The sequence below is a fragment of the Oryzias melastigma genome, linkage group LG6, assembly GCF_002922805.2.
Source record: "Oryzias melastigma strain HK-1 linkage group LG6, ASM292280v2, whole genome shotgun sequence".
Lineage (NCBI taxonomy): Eukaryota > Metazoa > Chordata > Actinopteri > Beloniformes > Adrianichthyidae > Oryzias > Oryzias melastigma.
Window position 1 is genome coordinate 10,125,939 of NC_050517.1, and position 18,864 is coordinate 10,144,802.

The following is an 18,864-nucleotide window of genomic DNA, read 5'->3' on the forward strand; positions in this document are numbered from 1 at the left end:
CTTTCTCCCCTGCATCATGTCCATTAACTCTCTACCCTTTCCTGTCATAGTTCCAACATTCAAAGTCCCAATTCTCAGTCCAACACTAGTGACTTTCCTCTTCTCTCTCTCTTCCTACGAACCTGCCTTCCTCCTCTCCTTTTTCCACCAACAGTAGTCCCGGCACCCTGTCGGTGAACAGCACCGATGGCGGTCGTTGTTAACCCGGGCCTCGACTGATCCGGTATGGATTTCGTAGGTCTGATTCTCATATTTGATTTGGCAAAGATTTTACATTGGATGCCCTTCCTGACACAACCCTCTGTATGTAGCAGAAATAACTCATATTTCCTCAAGAACGCACGGATAAAAGAAAAGAAAAGGCAAACACACAGTCAGTCCTTACACCTTCTTCTGTTCAACTGTTTTTTCTTCTGCTTATGAGGGTGACCAAACATATCCAGATGAGTTCAACAGATTTGATTTTTTTCTTCTCACACCAGTAGATGGTGCTTTTCTGCCGTCTCCTGTAGGGCTTTCTCACAGCCAGACAGCACTATTGTGTTTTGTGGCATTTGCAAAAGAATGTCTGAGTTCATAGGTCCCTTTACTCATTGCAATCTATCACTTATGGAGCTCCAGTCTTGTATCTGTCACAAACTCTGACAATAGTCTTGTGTCTTTATGCAAGTCTGCTGATGACACTTAGAGACACATCAGGTTCACCTGTAACTTCCTACTGCCAACCTACAGATGAGTTATAGCCAGGTAGTGCTGCTCGGCATGCATGGCTGCCTAAATGATGAACATGGTGTAACTGCAGCTCCAGATCCACATGTGGCTCTTTTATCTCTCCATGATGGCTCTTTGGCCAAACATAAAATAAGTAATGGAGACTGCTGACCCAGCCATGTCAACCGTCTAGTCATCAGCTCTCCCTAACCAAAACTACCTAAAGAAAACAAATAAACAAAGCCTGCAAACTAAGACTACCAAGGTCCAACCCCAAACTTAAATAACAAAACTCAGCAGTGTAAGACTGCTGAGGACAGAGAGGGGGAAACGAACAAAAAAATAAAAGAAAGAAAAATAAAACAGTAATTCTTTAAAGTAAGGGTTTCTTAATTAGCATTTAATTAATTTAGATTAAATAAATTGATGTCTGAGGTTCACATAGATGATAAATTATGTAGGTTTTTTACATCCTGTTGACCTGAAGACGTCTTGTTTGCTCAACACTACCTTCAGAATGCTTCACAGATTTTATATGCAAAGCAAAACTCTGGAAAAAAGTTTAATCTTGTATGAGTTAAAAGCACATATTATCTTGCATAACATTGGTTGCTAGCTGCCAAGAACTGCACTCACATGATCCTGTTTGGCACAGAGCATCTTTTATTTTGAAAAAAAAAAAGATAGAAAGAAAGCACATTTTGAGAGATGCTATGTTCTTTTTATATTTTTGCTTTTGTTTGTGCCAAAAAATAAACAAAATAAGAATATTTAAAATAAGAAAGTCATGAATGCAAACCTTAATTTCCTAAAGGCTAAAGTAAGACTATGCAGTTCCTTCTAGGTTTTGATGAGTAAAAAAGGGCCCAAATGGCTCTTACTGTTAAAAGTTGCCGACCCCTGTGCTACACTATGACAAGTAAAAACAGACAATTAAAAAAACACATTTTACAAAATAAAACAAATTACTTAATAAGATGAACAGACTTAAATGACTTTAGTTGTACTATGAAAACATCACAACATAAAAAAAACCACAAAAAGTAGTACACCAAAATGTAACACAACTTAATGCAAAGCCAATAAGCCCCCCAAAAATGCAAAAAAAAAAAAATTCTACGACCCTCTCCTCGATGTGATGTGATGGAACAGCATATTTTGACATTGTGACATAATTTTCAGCAAATAATAGTTGCATAACAAACTGCACCCTTCTTTATAGACAACACTGTTTCTCCAGATGACATCAAAGAAATGGCGACAGATGTCTTGAGCATCCATCTTTCCCTGTCACCTGATGAGATCTGGTCAGTGATTAACGTCAGCAATAATCTGACAAGCAAGTCTGGCAAAGTTCAGTACAACTTGACTGACCTGAAAAATCAAGCTGCAGTTGGACAAGGGCTGCTACATAAAGTGCAATACAGCAGGTGAGTCAAAGTTTCAGAAAAAAAAGTTGCAAAAGAGCGAAACTCAATCATATTGAGAGGTTGTAATACACAATGTCTGAAATCAATATACTGTGGGTATTTGAAAAAAATAAATACTGTGGATGGGGAAATGGTCTCATATCATGCCAAACTTTACTGATATTCAATATCCATTCTAGGAATCTGGGTTTTATAATTCTAAACTTGCTGGTAGGAAAACTCTATAAGTCCATGCCATTTACAAGCCTGTGGAACACTAACAACAAATGTAAAATAATGCAAGTTGCTAATGGCTATTGTCTTTGAAGATCTGTAAACACTAATAATACAGTGTAGGAATATGTTTATATTCTTGTTTGTAGTCTATTATAAACACTGTTTACTTTATTACCCCTAAAATAGATTATTTTTTAATAGATTATTAATCCTTAATTAATACCCTATTTAAGAGTAATTTGTTAACAATTTATAATAACTACATACTATTTTGAGCATTATTAATAAGCACTTACATTTTAATTTATTAATTATCTATCATACTTTGTTAGTCATTGACAAGTACCATGTGTTGTTATAAATGCTTTACTCTTGATTAAAAAGGTTTACTATTGTGTGTTTATTAATGGCATGCTAAAAATGTATTCATTAAAAATTCAATATTTCAAATTGAGAATGAAATTATAATTATAAAGTCCCCCCTATAACAATTTTATTTATTTTCTTTAAACAATCCCAGTGGGGTTTTAATTAGGACTGTAAAGTTTTTAACAAAAAAAATCCATCATAAATGTCTTAAAAAGCCACGTTTCCTGTTGATCTGAAGCAGGGGTCACCAACAGGGCACCCGCGGGCGCCTGGTCGCTCTCAAGCACCACATAAGTCGCTCGCAGGTCTCTTCTAAAAATAGCACGACTCACTTGTGAGCTGCTCAAAATTTTTATTTTATTGTGATGCAATTTTTTGAAATCAGTCTTGCCTTTACAAAGAATTAAAAATTTAAAGTATATGTTCATTATTTCTGAAGCCAAAAGCGGACTATCCCACTTTTTTTGAATTATTTTTTTTTATTGTTTTCAATAACAAAGAATAAAGCGCCCCTTCTCCCTTTCCCGCATGGAGACACCGAGACTATCTGTTTTAAGATTCTTTATTTTGTAGTTAACAACAAAAACACCAGAAGAAAACACTCCACAAAAGTTGTTTTTGGTCAATTCTTTTACTCATTAGTGAAGCTGCGCTCCTCAAACGCCTGAGTGAACCAGCCTCCTCCTTTTATTTCCCCCAAACCCCAGCTGCTTTCACATTAACTCTGACATTTCGCAAACTGGAGTTTTGATAATTAGTTATCTTTAATGGAAACACAATTCCTTAAAAAGAACAAAACAAAAAAACTTGCATTTTTCCAAAGAAGTTTTTGCACTTAGATGAGAGAGTTTTGGGGGCGTATTGAAGTGGATAGACATTTTTCTCAAAACTGTACTGGAAATGGACTTTTTCTAATAAAATACGCTTCTGAATCATCTGTCCGAGTACAGCACAGCGGGCGCCATGACAGATCCCACAGCGTTACAGCTAATCGTGCATCTCCTCTGTAAAATCGATAACCAAGATTTCCTCATGACTTCATCTGCAGCTGCACTTCTGCAGCCTGAATACGATGCAGAAGTCTCATTTGAGGATTGGTCCGAGTGCAGTGACAAACTTCAATGGATCTAGTCGTGTTCTTTCTTTTAAATACCACTGAACAGACTTCTCACTTGAGACTGTCAATGGACTCGCTGCGCGAGCTAGCGCAGCACGCGCACATTACACTGCTGTGACGTCACCCAAATGCTCCTTTTTAGTGAATCAAATAATAATAAAAAAAAACACACACACACACATCACCGTGTTTTTAATGACTTATCGCGTGAGTTGGTTTGTGTTTTATCGCATTATTATGAAACCCTGTCATTGCGACACTGTGTTTTTTCGAAATTCCTAGAATTTGGTTAAAATTTCATGTGCAATGGAAACAGAACCCAGGGCTGCTGAGTGTTTCTGCATGGTGCGTTCACTGAGCACCGGATATCGGCAGTAAAACGAAGCAGTTTATCAGAGAAAACATAGAACACTGGCACTGATCCGGATATAATCGATTGATTAAATTGTGTCGACGTTTTCTCTGAGAAACTGATTTGTTTTGCTGCGGATTGTATAAAAATGACAAAGTTTGTAGCGGACTGAGTTGGGCCGAGTGGCTGTTCGCTTATGTCAAGCGGTCAGTAAACGCACCATGAGCAGATTCTTGTCTACTGTGGGATCCGTCAATCAACCTGTTCAGAGGTTTAAGGAAAATAAAGGGATGGGTGCATTAGACTAAATTAAAGCGTTTGAGGAGCTTAGATTCACTAATAATAGTTATAATTAATTAATTAATAATTGATTAATAATAGTTATAATTTCGTTAAAAACATTGCATTTGGTCATTATCTCAAAATGTGACAAGATCGAGATTAATAAAGTTTCTGAATATTGATATTTGTTTCCAGCTTGTTGTCATTGTTGATAATTGTGGTTATAAATCAGTGTCTTCACATCGAGGAGGATCATTATTTATTATTAATAATGCATAATTAAAGGCAAACAAAGCAAATTTCTTATTTCAAAATGGTAGCCCTTTGTGTGACTCAGTATTGTGATGTATGAAAGTTTCAGGAATTCAAACAGAGTTTTTTTCACGGGGACTTTGAGTGGCAGCGACTTAAAAGGAGAAATACTTGGAAATGCAAACACGAAATGATTATATTTTTTCTCTTTCAGAAGAAAAATGCCAAAAACTCAAAAAACATGTTTTTCATTGGAGGAGGACTTTAAAACACAGTTATTTACGGGTGTTTTTTTAAAGTTGTAAGCTCATTTACAAAGTATTAGTATATGATTAAAAAAAACTATGCTATACATTTTTAGACATGTACTATGTGCTATTAAAATAAATCCAAACCCATATTCCTGTTGTAACTCAAAGTAAATCTCAGGTAGTTTTAAAACATTTATTGCTTGTTAACTGTTATTGTGACCTAATCCAAAGTTAAGACAATGTATATCTTGTAAAAGTTTTATAAATCTGATGTAAGGCTCTGCTTCCTTCTCATTAAAAAATAAAGACCAAACAGACGGTTACAAAACACAACTTTTTATTGCATAATGGTAGTGTAACAAGTTACACATGAAAAAAATATTCATAACAAAAATTTTCTCAATAAAATAGATAAAATATTTGATAATACCGCAATCTCATTCTTCTCACCTTAGTCTCAAATGACAATGCTTTTTCTGTGTTTGTGTTTTGTCTGTTCATTTTTACGCCTAATACGTAATCAATATGGGTCAGGGGAAAATCAGATTACCTATCCTAACTTCTCATGGTTGATGAGACAGGCACTGATACTGTTAAACAATTTATAAATCCATGTTCATATTTAAATCAAGGTTAATTATGGTAGTTTTAAAACACTTAGTACTTGTTAATTTACTGTTTTTGTGACCTATTCTTGAGTGAGGACCATTTATTCCTTATATGGATTTTACAAATGAGATGTAGAAGCTCAGTTAAACGGTTAAAAGTTGCACTTGAGAAAAAAAATTATCTCAATAATACACAATTTCCCAATAAAATAATTAATATATAAAAGGCTCATTGCAGTGAAGATCTTTTGTTTTTTTAATGTGCTTCTGCTACATTTTCTCTTGTTGAGGACGCATTATATAGTAGTTAATCAAAGCTAACTTCTGCACCATCAGTCCCGCTCAATACTCAGAGGCAAATTTCTAATGAGCTTCTTCTGCTCTGTATAAAATAGGTTGTAAAAATTGACACAGGCGGTTTGATTTTAGCTAAAAAAAATAAACAAACAAAAAAAAGTGAAACTATAAAACAACTGCATTAAAAACCACTGGCAATGCTTTTAAAAAGCAAAACAAAATTAGTTGGAGTGGGACTTTAAACATTACAGCACAAAACTGAGGGGAATAAGTACAAAAGGCAACAGAATAAACGTATGTAAAAAATAAAATAATAAAGTTTAGAGAAAAAGTAAATGTTATTTGTTCAGGGAAACATGACTTATGACAAATGGGGGCGGAGACAGAGGGCTGCATTGGCTTTCTTCTGATTGGTCTGTTTGAAAAAGAAAAAAAACCTTCAAAATGTATAAATAGAATTTTGTTTTTTTTTTTCTTAAATATATTTATTGCCTTTAAAGCAGAGCTCAAACAAAGATAAACATAACTCAGCACAACACTGATCCACAAAACCCATTTATGATTTTCTCTTCCATTATGAAGTAAATGTTAAATGGCGTAATCTTCTCAGTCCCATTCACCCTGATGGCGGCTTCGCTGCTGAACACTGGTGCCAACCTATAGACACCAAATGCAATGTGAGGTTCAGTCTCTTGCCCAAGAACACTTTGACACATGATAGGACAAGGTGGCAATCTAACCTGTAAACCTCAGAACAGGGTAAATTTGTTTTGCTGTGCACGACAAAACAAATCTACTTAGAGAGCGTGGCAAATGAATTAATTTCTTTTTGTTTTGTTACAATGTTATTTAGTAAAATATTAATAATAATAATTGTTGCCATGTGTTTTCATGATTTAAAAAGCACAGTGTCTACCCTTCAATACAAAATGTGAGTCCCTTATTGATCTAAGTTCAGCTGTTTGATGTTCAAGCAGTTGAAAGTTCAGCTGGCTGAACTTTTAGCATGCTCTCAGTGATTGCCTGATTTACTCAAGATCAGACTTAAAAACTTGTTTGGTGACTCGTGAGCCCGAGGGTTTTGGACATTCTAGCAAAAATGCATTTCAGGAGCATTTAGACTTTTTATTAAAAGTGGCTGCTTAAGCGCTAATTGCTCTAATCAGTGTGAATGTAACCCCCCCCCCCAAAAAAAATAAAAAACAGATGTGTGGTCATAATCGTGTCCAACAGTCAACAGATCAGCAAAATGCTTTTTCCAGTCATGCAAACGCTCACATATCATCCACGGACACATGCTCATATTGCTACACCTGTCATCTCATCGGCAACAGTTTCAAAACACAGGGTCATTATTCCGTTTTAATTTCACTGTGGAAAACTTAGTCTATTTCCAACAGTGCACTACATTAATATACATTGATGTAATTACCTTAATAAATTAATATAAAGCTCCTACTCCTGGAGGCTGACACAAAAAGTTATGTACATTGTTTAAGTTTGACACATTGACTTCTATTGAAATTCATACATGTGAGCTTGGTCCATAACAGTACTACATGAATTTACTGTTTCTCTATAGGGAGAAAAAGCTCTTTATGAGAAGAGGCATTCACTCAAACCGGATTTTTTTTTTTTTTCCCAAATCCGAAAGATACAAACACTCCAGCTGTCCTACTGTCTTTCCCTTTGTGTGCCATTAATGGCACATGTCTGGTGAGTAAGGTGTTGCTACTCTTCTTAGAATACTTTTCCTGTTTTTCAGTCAGAATCCAAATGAAAACATAGTTTGGATTTTGTGACAATATTTTGGGACATTTATCTTATACGTATATACATATTACTTACATACGTCTAAATGCCTAGGATAGCAGAAGGCTTACTACATATTTATGAAACATTTTCAAACTGGGCGTTAAGTTTCAGTAGGAGTTTGCTGAATTCACTTTTCTTTTTGGAGGGGGAATAGACTTATATTAAACCTCATGCTGTCCTGGGCATGTTTACCCCACAAGACAGCATGCTGAACTTTTTATTTCAAAGAATTTTTATTTTCACTGGTGTCTTTGGCAGACATAAAATCCACCTTTGTCATGGGTAGGATCACACATCAATATAAGGGTGGGGTCATCTGGACCCCATAATGTAAGATATCTTATATTATGGGGTCCATAATATATGAGGCTGATCCTGTTAAAAAGAGACACAGGATCAGCATCAGATTGTGATCTGAGCAGAGTTCAAACCAATCTTGATTTTCAGGATCAAACCGATCAATTTAAAGTTTTGTAAAATCCTACAGAGACATTTAATTTAAATTAAATGGAGGGTTTGATTACCAAATCTCAATCTTCAGTATCCACTTTGGTCTGATCTGCCCAGTTTAAGATCAGGATCCAATCCTGGAGGTTTACTCTTGTAGGATTATTTTCAAAATACTGAGTCATGAATCCTTTTAACTCAGACCACTTCTTTGTTCCTGTGCAGGCAGCAGACTGCGGGCATGGACATTAAAAACATCAACATAGATATTTTCAAGGTGCACAGAAGCAATTCCAGGACCAGTGAAAACCTGACCAAAGCCACTGGAGACCAAAACAACGCCGACAGCCATATGAAGGATGTAATTATAAGCTATTACCAACTCAACTTTGCCTGTTTTTTTATTTTTTTTACATGTTCATACCTTTCTTTACGGCATCTCAGGTTGAAAGCAAACTGGACAGCATTAAGTCAAAACTGGAGAAGGCACCTGATCTGTCTACTGAAATAAAAAATGTGAAGGACAAAACTGAGCAGACCAACTTTTTAGTCACAGAGGCAACAGATGCTGCAGAAGATGGATTTAATGATATTGTTGATGCACAGGGGGTGAGCTTAGAAAAACATTGTCCTAAAACCACAATCTAATTCTTAAAATACTTTTGTTGACATTAAAGGGGCCACACCATGATTTTCTTTAGCCTTTCAGACTTGACTATATCCATATATATGATCATATATTGCCTTTGGACCACTAAAAAAAAATGTATTTATAGGCAAGGCAAGTTTATTTGTATAGCAAATTTCATGTACAGAGACAATTCAAAGTGCTTTACATGAAACATTAAAAGAAACAATAAAAAAAAAAAAAAGTAAAATATTAGTTATATTCCGTTAGACTTTTCCTACCCGGAAGTAAAACGACTTGAATCCTGAAGCTTTACCTGCTGCTGCTCTCCACTTCATGACATAATCCCAGAGAAATCTGTGTCTCTGTATATCTTCCACGAAAATTATCCGAACTTCTTCAAAGATGGATGCACATATGATATATCTGCCATTAGTAGGACTGGGCATCGCTTCACTGCTGCCCGACATACACACCCGGTTCCTTCACGGCTGTGCCGGACAGGGGGTTGCGGCAGGGGGGTGTCTTGATGGAGCGCCGCGTCTAAAGTAACAAACACCTGTTTGATTTGGAATTTATTGAAGACAGGACACTACTGGAAAATATACGGTATTCCTCATCTAAAATGAAAGTTTTTTGCTGATCATCACTGGATAAGGGGAGAAATTGAGTGTTGTGTTAGTCTGGAGGTGGAGCTTGCAGCACAGACTCTTCCTGTAGGGAGCTGTTGGCAACGATCTTACATCAGCACGTTTCCACCTGCTTGTTTTTGTGGGTATGGGAGGGGCTGCTGCAGACAGTGCAGGTTTTTCATCCTGTAAAAACCTGCACTGAACGGATGAGAATACCGCTCTGGGTTCTTTATAGTGAGAAATGAACAGTAAAATGCATTTAAAAACTCTAAAAGTAGAATTTTCATGGTAGGGCCCCTTTAAACACTTGGTTGAGATGACCTATGCAACCCTCGAATGATGAACATTTTCTGTATGATATTTTTGTTCTGTTGCCATTTTTCTCAGACATTTCGTCTTGTGATGAAGCTCTTTTGGGCTTTCAAAAAAGAGACCTCAGCTCTGAAATTAGCTGCAAACACTCCACATCAACTGACTAAAATTGCAAAAGGAGCAAAGGACTTTGAGAAAGAAGTTGAGGACAAGTTCAAACAGACGCAAGGTAAAACTCTTTGTTACATCTCATTATGCTGGTCTCATGTTAGAGACAAATTATTTTTCCTGCAGGTATAACAAGGGCATACCCACCAAATATGTAATCCAAGCAATGTTGAATATATTGGTATTTTTTAGGCTTTTTTGTTAACTTTTGGAGTAAACCTCAATTTTCTTGTACTATGTCTTTTGGGTGCTCCCTCTTTGAACTCCCAGCGATTCACCCTCTTTCATCTAATCTATACAGTCCCACCATGAATTTGCAAAGTTGGAAAAACAATTTGTTACTTACCCTACAACTTTACCTTTCCACAGCAACTTTGACCAATCTTCCATGACAACAGTCATGGGTAACAAAGTAACTTCCCAACCGTTTCTGTCGTGACTGAAACGGTGGTGGGGAGGTGGATGAGCTTACGCAGGTGCTGAGGGGTCCAGTAAGCACCCAGCAGTAATACATGATCAGAGTATGAGGGAAAGACAGAAAGCATTTGGTGCAACAACAAGGAACTAAATAAGCACAAAAAACAAATGAGTGACAATGGAAAAATAAGCAAAATCTGGAACAATTTAACTTAAATTGATGATACAAAGGAAAAGTGTTGTCTGCAGGATATGACACCTGAGAGAACCTAAAAAAAACAGAAATCAGATCAGTTCCTCAAAACCTAGGTCTTCCTCTACCATTAACTCACCAGTTTTTTATGAAACGGATATAGAGGAAGATTCTCTGATAACATGTAGATCTGAGGCCTATTCTGCTTTTCCTGTTTTTTTTTGTTTGTTTTTTTTAAGTTTATAATTTTCCCCTGCAGAATTTTCAGTCTAAAGCAGGGGTCCCCAAACCTTTGTTTGTGAGGGCTGCATAACTGTTTTCTCCTCTGATGTGGGGCCTTGGTTGGTTTGTAGGTAAATAGAAAAAGCTTAGAGATCACAAGGTTGCCTAAGCGTGAACAATTTTATTTCAGAAAGCTACACATAACCAGATTTTAATAAAACTTTTCTGTCATTTTTAGAGAGAAAATAATATTATAGGGGCCATGCCATGATTTTCTTCAGCCGTTCAGAGTAAACTATCTCGAAATATATATGGTCATATGTTACCTTTGGAACACTAAAAAAACAAATTATTTATGTTTATTTATTATTATTTATGAGTCATTTTTGTGGACCGTTGTAAAACCCGAAAGTAAAACAACTTGACCTCTGAGGCTCCGCCTATTGCTCTTTGTTGTTCCTGCTCACTTCACGACGTTATCTGTGTGACCAAACTTTGTAAACAAATCCACCTGACTAAAGATCTCTTCAATCAATGGCCAGCAGCATTAGGGGCGGGTCAAAACAGTAGAGAAAGATGGATGTGCTGTGGTCGGAAAAAAACTTGCCAGAATTTTTTTCAAACTTTTTGTTTTGCTGATGGATTGAGCGTCTGTACAAAGGCCAAGTTCAACGCTATTTACAGCAGCTTTGGTACCGTAGAGGAATCCTGCATAACGGTTGCTCTAGACGCTGAGGCTTCAGGTACACATGCTAATAAGTGCGTTTTTGCGGGTATGGGAGGGGCTGCTGCAGACAGTGAAGGTTTTTAGAGGATTACTCTTAAATGCATGAACAAATCAAAATACCACTTTGGGGTTCTTCATCATGAGGAATAAAAAGTATAATGCACTTAAAACCTCAAAAAGTAAAATGTCATACTAGAGCCCCTTTAAAACATTCAAAAAATTAAACTGATAAATGGGAGTCCTCTGCCATCATAGTTCTTTTGAGACGTTGGAGGGCAACAGCTCCTCACATAAGGATCTTAGCAATCTGGATCTTTAAGCTCCCAAAAGACTCTTTAAGTCGATTTGTGGTTTTAATTAAATATTATCAATAACTCTATTAATATATGCACAAAACAAATAAACAATTTCCCTGATCAATGCAGAAGTAAAAATTATTTGTAAAGCATTAGCACGGAAAATAGAAAAAATCACTCCCCACATAATTAACCATGTTCAAACTGGATTCATTAAAGGTAGACAATCGAGCGACAATGTCCGCAGACTTTTTAATATTATAGACTTTGCCACTATTAAAAAGCAGGAAATGAGCATACTCTCGTTGGATGCTGAAAAAGCATTTTAAAGAGTCAATTGGAAGTTTGTCATTTCTACCCTCCATAAGTTTGGGTTTGGGGAATCATTTATGGATTGGATTAAGATATCATAACCCAAATGCTTTAGTCAGAACAGAGAAACAGAGGTGGGTTGTCCATTCTCCCCCTCTCTTTTTGCAATATTAATCAAGCCTCTGGCTGCAGCAATAAGACAGAATGAGAACATTAAAGGAATTACAACAAAACATGGCAATCATAAAATTAGTCTCTATGCGGATGACCTCAGGAGTTTGAATATCTTGTTCACGAGTGAGGGAAGATCGGAGCGTGATAGTCAACAGGCAGATTGAAGCAGCGTTTGCCATTTTGCGGTCACTGCACCGGTCCATTGTGGTGAAGAGAGAGTTGAGCAAAAGCAAAGAAAGCAAAGTTCTCAATTTACTGGTTCCAGTATTCACCTGTGGTCATGAGCTCCGGGTCGTGACCGAAAGATGAGATCCTGACTGTCAAGTCTTGGTGTGCGGACACAAATGCCAAACAGCTGGCAGCTCCAAAAAAGAGTCTTCAATAACAAAAAAACAACAACCATTTCCCATTAAATCAGAGCTCCACAACTTCAGAGCTGTAAACCAGTGCCCCAGCCCTCTTTTATCGTGTGGAGAATCAGCTGCTCTCCGCCTGTCAAACATGAGATCCTGAGCATGAGGCAGCGGTTTCATGTGGGTGTCGGTGAATGTTAGGATGCTCACACACCGGCTACGTTGGCATGCATTGATTAATATTCCACCCGCGGATCAGGTCACTGAAAATGTCACGTGCCCAAAGCTATATTCCTGATTGGCTGATGCCACACAGCGACCAGTCAAACTTCAGGTATTTACATTCTGACCACGCCGCCCGATTTGCGCCTCGACAATCAAAGTGAGCTGTTGGCAGACTTTTGGCGCAGGCCAGTCGCTCATATCGCACCACGTGACTTCAATTCCCCTTTGGAGCCCGCTTGGACCATTGATTAACATTGGAGTGGACCGCCTCACGTTCCACCTTTAGGGATAAGGGGAGAAGCTCGGTCACCGGGAGAGAGCTTGGAGTAGAGCCACTTCTCCTCCATATCCAGAAGAGAGTAATAAATTGAGTAAATTGAGGTGGCTCGGACATCTGGTCTGGATGCCTCTCGAACGCCTCCCTGGAGTGGTGTCTCGGGCATGTCCCACTGGGTGGAGGCCCCGGGGAAGACCCAGGACATACTAGAGAGACAAGGTATCTCATCTGGTCTGAGAACAACTCGGGGTCCCCCAAAAGAAGCTGGAGGAAGTGCCATGGGAGAGGGAAGCCTGTGCATTGATTGCTTCCCCCACGACCCGGTCCCGGATGAGTGGAAGAAGATGGATGGATGGACATCCCTCCCAAGGGGGAGGGAGAAACTAGATAACATATAGCCAGGAGGATTTAAGACTGACCGCACAGCTATTGTCCTAATGCCCGGGGACTGCCCGGGTTAAGGCGGGCGGTAACTTCCCAATGGAGATAGAGGACTCCTCCCACCGTCGAGAGCAACCCCTAGCGCCCGGCTTTTCGCCAAACGAGCCTGGACTTATAACTGGTGTCTGCTGCTCCCCGTGTTGGATCTACGCTAAGATAGCGAAGCTGGAGTGACCTCTCCAGGTGCAGGCCTGGGCGAGTGTTATGGAGGTCCTGGAGTGCCCAGTGCCAGGACCCCCCTCTCGGCGTCGCTGGAAGAGTCCGGCGGAAAGGCAAGCCGATACGGCCGGTTCCAGCTCAGCTGCAGGAGGTGCCAGAAGGCATCGCAGAGCTCAACCAACTGCCTACAGGTCTCCATACCGGAATTTCTGTCTGGGTTTTACTCCCGAAGCCTTTGACCAGCCAAGGCTGACCTGCAAGGCAGCAGGAAACTCGTGGAGGGCGGGGTCGTTCATTTCCCGTGCAGATTCATCTGCCCACTGTCATAAACTGCAAAAGAACAAAGCAACCTCTGACCCCACCAGACAAAACCCTTCCAGACAGCCTGAATGCCTTCTATGCCAGGTTTGACAGGCTGAACACAGATTCACCTTCAAGGTTGCCCTGTAATCCCAGCGACACTCCCCTGTAGGTTACACACACACAGGTGCTGAAGGCTCTGAAGAATTTGAACCCCCACAAGGCAGCGGGACCTGATGGAGTGCATCCAAGGGTTCTGAAAACCTGTGGAGAACAGCTAGCCGGGGTGTATGCTGAAATCTTCAACACATCCCTATCCCAGGCTGTAGTACCCACCATATTCAAGACCTCCACCATCATCCCAGTTCCCAAGAGACCCGACACATCCACCCTGAACGACTTCAGGCCGGTGGCACTCACATCGATCCCCATGAAGTGCCTAGAAAAATTGGTCCTCGGTCACATCAAAAGCATTGTCACAGAAACAATTGACCCCCTCCATTTTGCGTTTCGCCCCAAACGATCAGTGGACGATGCAGTAGCAATAACGCTCCACCACACCCTGCACCACCTGGAGAGCAGCAGAGATGCCAGGATGCTCTTCCTTGATTACAGCTCTGCATTCAACACCATCCACCCAGGCAGACTTATCGAGAAACTGGCAGACCTCAAAGTTCCCACCCTCACCTGCAACTGGATCTTGGACTTTCTAACCGACAGACCACAGCAGACTGAAGCGGAGAGGGCAGACACCCACAAATTCTTGGGACTGCAAGTCTCTGCTGACCTAAGCTGGACCACCAACACCACAGCCATACTCTCTTAAGAAACACTAGTAAACTGCTTTTCTTTCTGTTCACCTTTTCCACTTATGTTTGGGTGACTGTCTGGTATATTTCCAATGAGAGGATCTGACACTATTTTGGCTCTACAGTCGATGTAGTTCACCATATCAGCAAACCTTGCTCTTCTGCCACTTTGCTCCTTGATATTAAAAGCTTCAGTCTGCCAAAGCTCTCTCATTTTGTACGGCAGCTTAGACACCACTGTCCACAGATTGGTCGGGTTATCCATCTCATCAAACAACTGCAAAAATCCTTAACCAAATTAAAAAAGAGGGGGGGTTTTCGAGAGAAAAAGAAGATGGCAGCAGAGGGAAAGTTGTTACACACATACCAGTTGTCCAAAATAGTCTCCACATTTAAACTGGTCAAGATGTACACAAAACAACTGCAGCTCACACACTTCATCATTCCTCACACACTTCATCATTCAAACCAATACAAATAAAGCCTTTCATTCTGTCACGCATACTATTAGTGCCAAGGTGAGCTGACACCTGTGCTCAGGTGAGTGTTTATGATGTACAAAGGGGGAGAGCGCCCGGCCATCCCCACGCCAAGCCCCCGGACCCACCCGCCGTTGCAGGGTGAGGGACAAATTTCGGCTTTGACTGAAATTACGCAAATAGTTGCGATTGCAACTTTGCAATCACAACTATTAGTGTATTAGCGTACCATGTGTTATTCTGACTATTTCTTTTATCCTCACCCAACTTTATTTACTCAAAACCTTTGTGATAATATACAATTTTAGTTCCTTTGAGTCATAACCCAAACAAGACCCTCGTCAGTTCACAAATATGTAATTTTCTACATTTAAAAGAACGTTAAAATCTTCATTAAAAAAATGACTGCTCGAAACGTCTCTCTTCGCTCCATTGTTTTTACCTATGAATTTTTAAATTTAGCAACACATAAATCCCTGTAAGAAACCTTAAATAGTACCTTAAGCTCACTGTTTCAAAAGTCTTTTTAAGATTAGATTAAACAAAATGTATTCCTAATTATTTAGGGTTAATTATCAGTCTTAACATAATTCTCCAGCTACATTCATGACTAGAAATTAGGTGTTCTCCGTCACCTAATAAGTAAATATGATTCTAATATTTAAAATATCTAAAATCTAGAAATATCCTAAATTCTCAAATCTTTATTTTAATAATTTGCTAAATTAGATCCCCCAGCATCCATTCCGCCATAGCGTCTGTTGAAAGCAGATAACTCAAATTAGTGACAGGTGGTAAAAGTTTGTCTGGACTGTGAGGCAGTCTTTATGGCCCCTGTGTGCAGCAACAGAGAAAGCAGTTCATACACTTTTGGTGTCAAGTCAAGTCAGCTTTATTGTCAAATATGCTGAAAATCCAAGATAAACAGCACAGATGAAATCGTGTGAACGCGCTGCCAGTTACCAACATGCTAGCTGATTATATATAAAGTAGTCATATATATATATAAGTAGTCATAGCAGCAGAACAAATACAAATAAACAAACGCACACACATAGCAGCAGAATAAATATAAACATAAACAAATGTACACACATAGCAGCAGAAAAGGACCACATACACACATGCACAACGAGCCCAAGAAAAAGCACCAAGGTGTTTTCTTTTCACCTTTTACACGTGGAGGAATTATAAAGCCTAATGGCAGATGGCAGGAACGACCCCCTGCACCGCTCCTTAGAGCAGCGGGGCTGCAAGAGTCTACAGCTGAAGCTGCTTCTCAGTGTGTCCACAGTTTCAAAGAGAGGGTGGGAGGGATTGTCCAAGATGGTCAGCAGAAATTATGAGCCCCACTCCTCTCTTCATACCGCACGTGATGGTGTCTCGGTCCGCCCGCACAGTGAGGAAGCCGGCGATAGAAACGTTACAGTCCGGTATCAGTCCGTTGAGCCATGTTTCGGTGAAACAGATGATACTGGCCTCCCGGTACTCCCGCTGGGTCCGTGTGAGCGCCTCCAGCTCGTCCATCTTATTGGCCAGGGACCCGACGTTCCCCGTGATGATCACGGGAACACAGGGTTTAAAACGCTGCTTCTTCATTCGCCGTTCAACTCCCGCCCTCCATCCACGGCGTCTTTTCCGAAGCTCCTCCGGCAGTTGAGGCTTCACTCCGATTTCGGAGGATGGTGGTTTCAGAGCCACTAGCTGATCGATGCTGTAAACAAAGGAGAAGTCCTCTCGGCGTGGATCCAGTGAGCCAAAAAAAAAAAAAAAAAAACCACGAAAACGGGAGAAAGAGGAGACGCTGCGTATGAACGCGCCGCCAGTTACCAACCGTTTTTTGTGATTGGTGTCCAACTTAAATAACTTTTGTAGAAAAAAAATCTGAAAGAGCATGTCTTTGAAATGCCCTGAATGTTTCACCATTCTGATTTAGGTTTTTTTAAGTGGTTTATTTCTGCATTTCGAAAAATTTCCCCAATTTCTTGAATTTGGTTCAAAGCCCTTTGTGTTGTTCTTTCAGGGGGATAAACCTGCAGATTTGACATTCCAAATAAACTTGCCTGCCAATTCTTGTCATGGTATTAATGATCAAGACATGCAAGTTTAAAGTCCTATTTTTTTAAAACTTGCTTGTAGGTTGAAGTTCCAGTTTTATTGCAAAAATCTCTATCTGTGTAATCTTCTTTTTTTTTTTAAATCCTCTAACAAAGCATGCTTGCTTGTTGTGTGTGCCTTTATGGCATGTCTGTTTGCTAAAAAACTGTCCTGCAATTGTCTTTGTACAGATGTGGAGCAGAGAATCAAGTGGCTGCTGAACAGGAAGAAACAGAAAGAACTTCAACTGTTCCAGTTGTTGAAGATAGTATATTCTCTTCGACAAGACATTTTGTCGCGGGTGGTTTCCTACAGCACCTGCTCGTCATAAGCTACAGGGCCAGGCTGGAGTTCTGAGACCTTACAATTCTAGTACAGCATGTATAGTACTAGCTAATATACGTATTACTATAAAATATTGTTAACTTTTAAATGTGAGATCAGCTGTCTAGAAAAATAAACTTTCATATTTTCCAGGCTTTCGAATTAAGTGTTCTTTTACAGCTCAATTAGCCTAGTGGTGAACACATCTAACTTTCATGCCATGAACATGGGTTCAACTCCGGTTAACAAGTTAAAAGCGTTACTATGGTGTATTTTTGAACTTAATGACACAATTACCAATCTATTTATATAAACGTGTCAGATGTTTATGCAGCTCTATTGGACTAGTAGTGAACACATCTCTTTCATGTCAGAAACGGGTTCATCTTCAGTTCAAAACTAGAAAAGTCGCATTACCTGCGATAATTCTATGTGAATGCTTTTTTCTTAATGCAGTTGCTATAAATTGCATATATTTGCATAACTCATATAAAGTGCATAAAGTACTAAAATTGCATTAATTTGCATAAATTGCTAACATTTGCATTAGTTGCCTAAAACCCATAAAAAGTATGAAAACAAAAAAATTATGCATCAATGTCCTGAACGTTCTGAACAGTTTGATACCAATATTGCCCAACTGTAAACACTGCACAAAGTTTTTAAAGGATTTGAATAATGTTCACAATATGTCAATGAGGCAAGTACATTTGCATAAATTGTGTAAAATACAAAAAAATGTAAAATGATATTAAGTTTCAAAAGAGCACACATATAAACTTGTTTTACACATCAAACATCAACAATAGTCAAAGAAAAACCAAAGCCGGAGAGATAGTTGTATCATGCATTTAATAGACTCTTTTCGAGTGTTTCAATTAGCAAAAATCAGATATAAACACAAATAAATGCAGCATCGAAAAAAAATTAAACTTTAAATTACATTGCATTAAAAAAACAAAGATAAACAATGTCTTATAGTGGTTTTATGAAGTTGTGTGAATTTATAACAGAAATTTAAATCAAAGAACGAGTGTCACCAGTTTGTCATTTATTGTATTTGTCTGTGCTAAAAATATTTTTTTTCACCTAGTTTTAAGGTCAAACTAAAATCTAAAAGTAAAAATAAATATTCAACGTGGATTATTCCTGAGCCGGATTCGAACCCATGA

At 38.9% G+C, this 18,864-nt stretch overlaps 1 protein-coding gene across 7 annotated transcripts in view; it reads left to right on the forward strand.

Moving 5' to 3' along the window:
• The window catches only part of lamb4 (laminin, beta 4), a 133,101-nt gene extending 114,500 nt beyond the window's left edge, over positions 1-18,601 (forward strand). For 6 of the 7 annotated variants that reach the window (XM_036212257.1, XM_036212263.1, XM_036212261.1 and 3 more), the window contains 5 exons: positions 1,934-2,141; positions 8,373-8,508; positions 8,592-8,756; positions 9,795-9,948; positions 17,560-18,601. In XM_036212257.1, coding sequence (XP_036068150.1) covers positions 1,934-2,141; positions 8,373-8,508; positions 8,592-8,756; positions 9,795-9,948; positions 17,560-17,699 — 803 coding nt within the window. In that variant the 3' untranslated portion in view covers positions 17,700-18,601. The remainder of the gene's footprint in view (positions 1-1,933; positions 2,142-8,372; positions 8,509-8,591; positions 8,757-9,794; positions 9,949-17,559) is intronic. The other variant, XM_036212259.1, reaches the window with a different exon arrangement.
• The last annotated feature ends 263 nt before the right edge of the window (positions 18,602-18,864 follow it).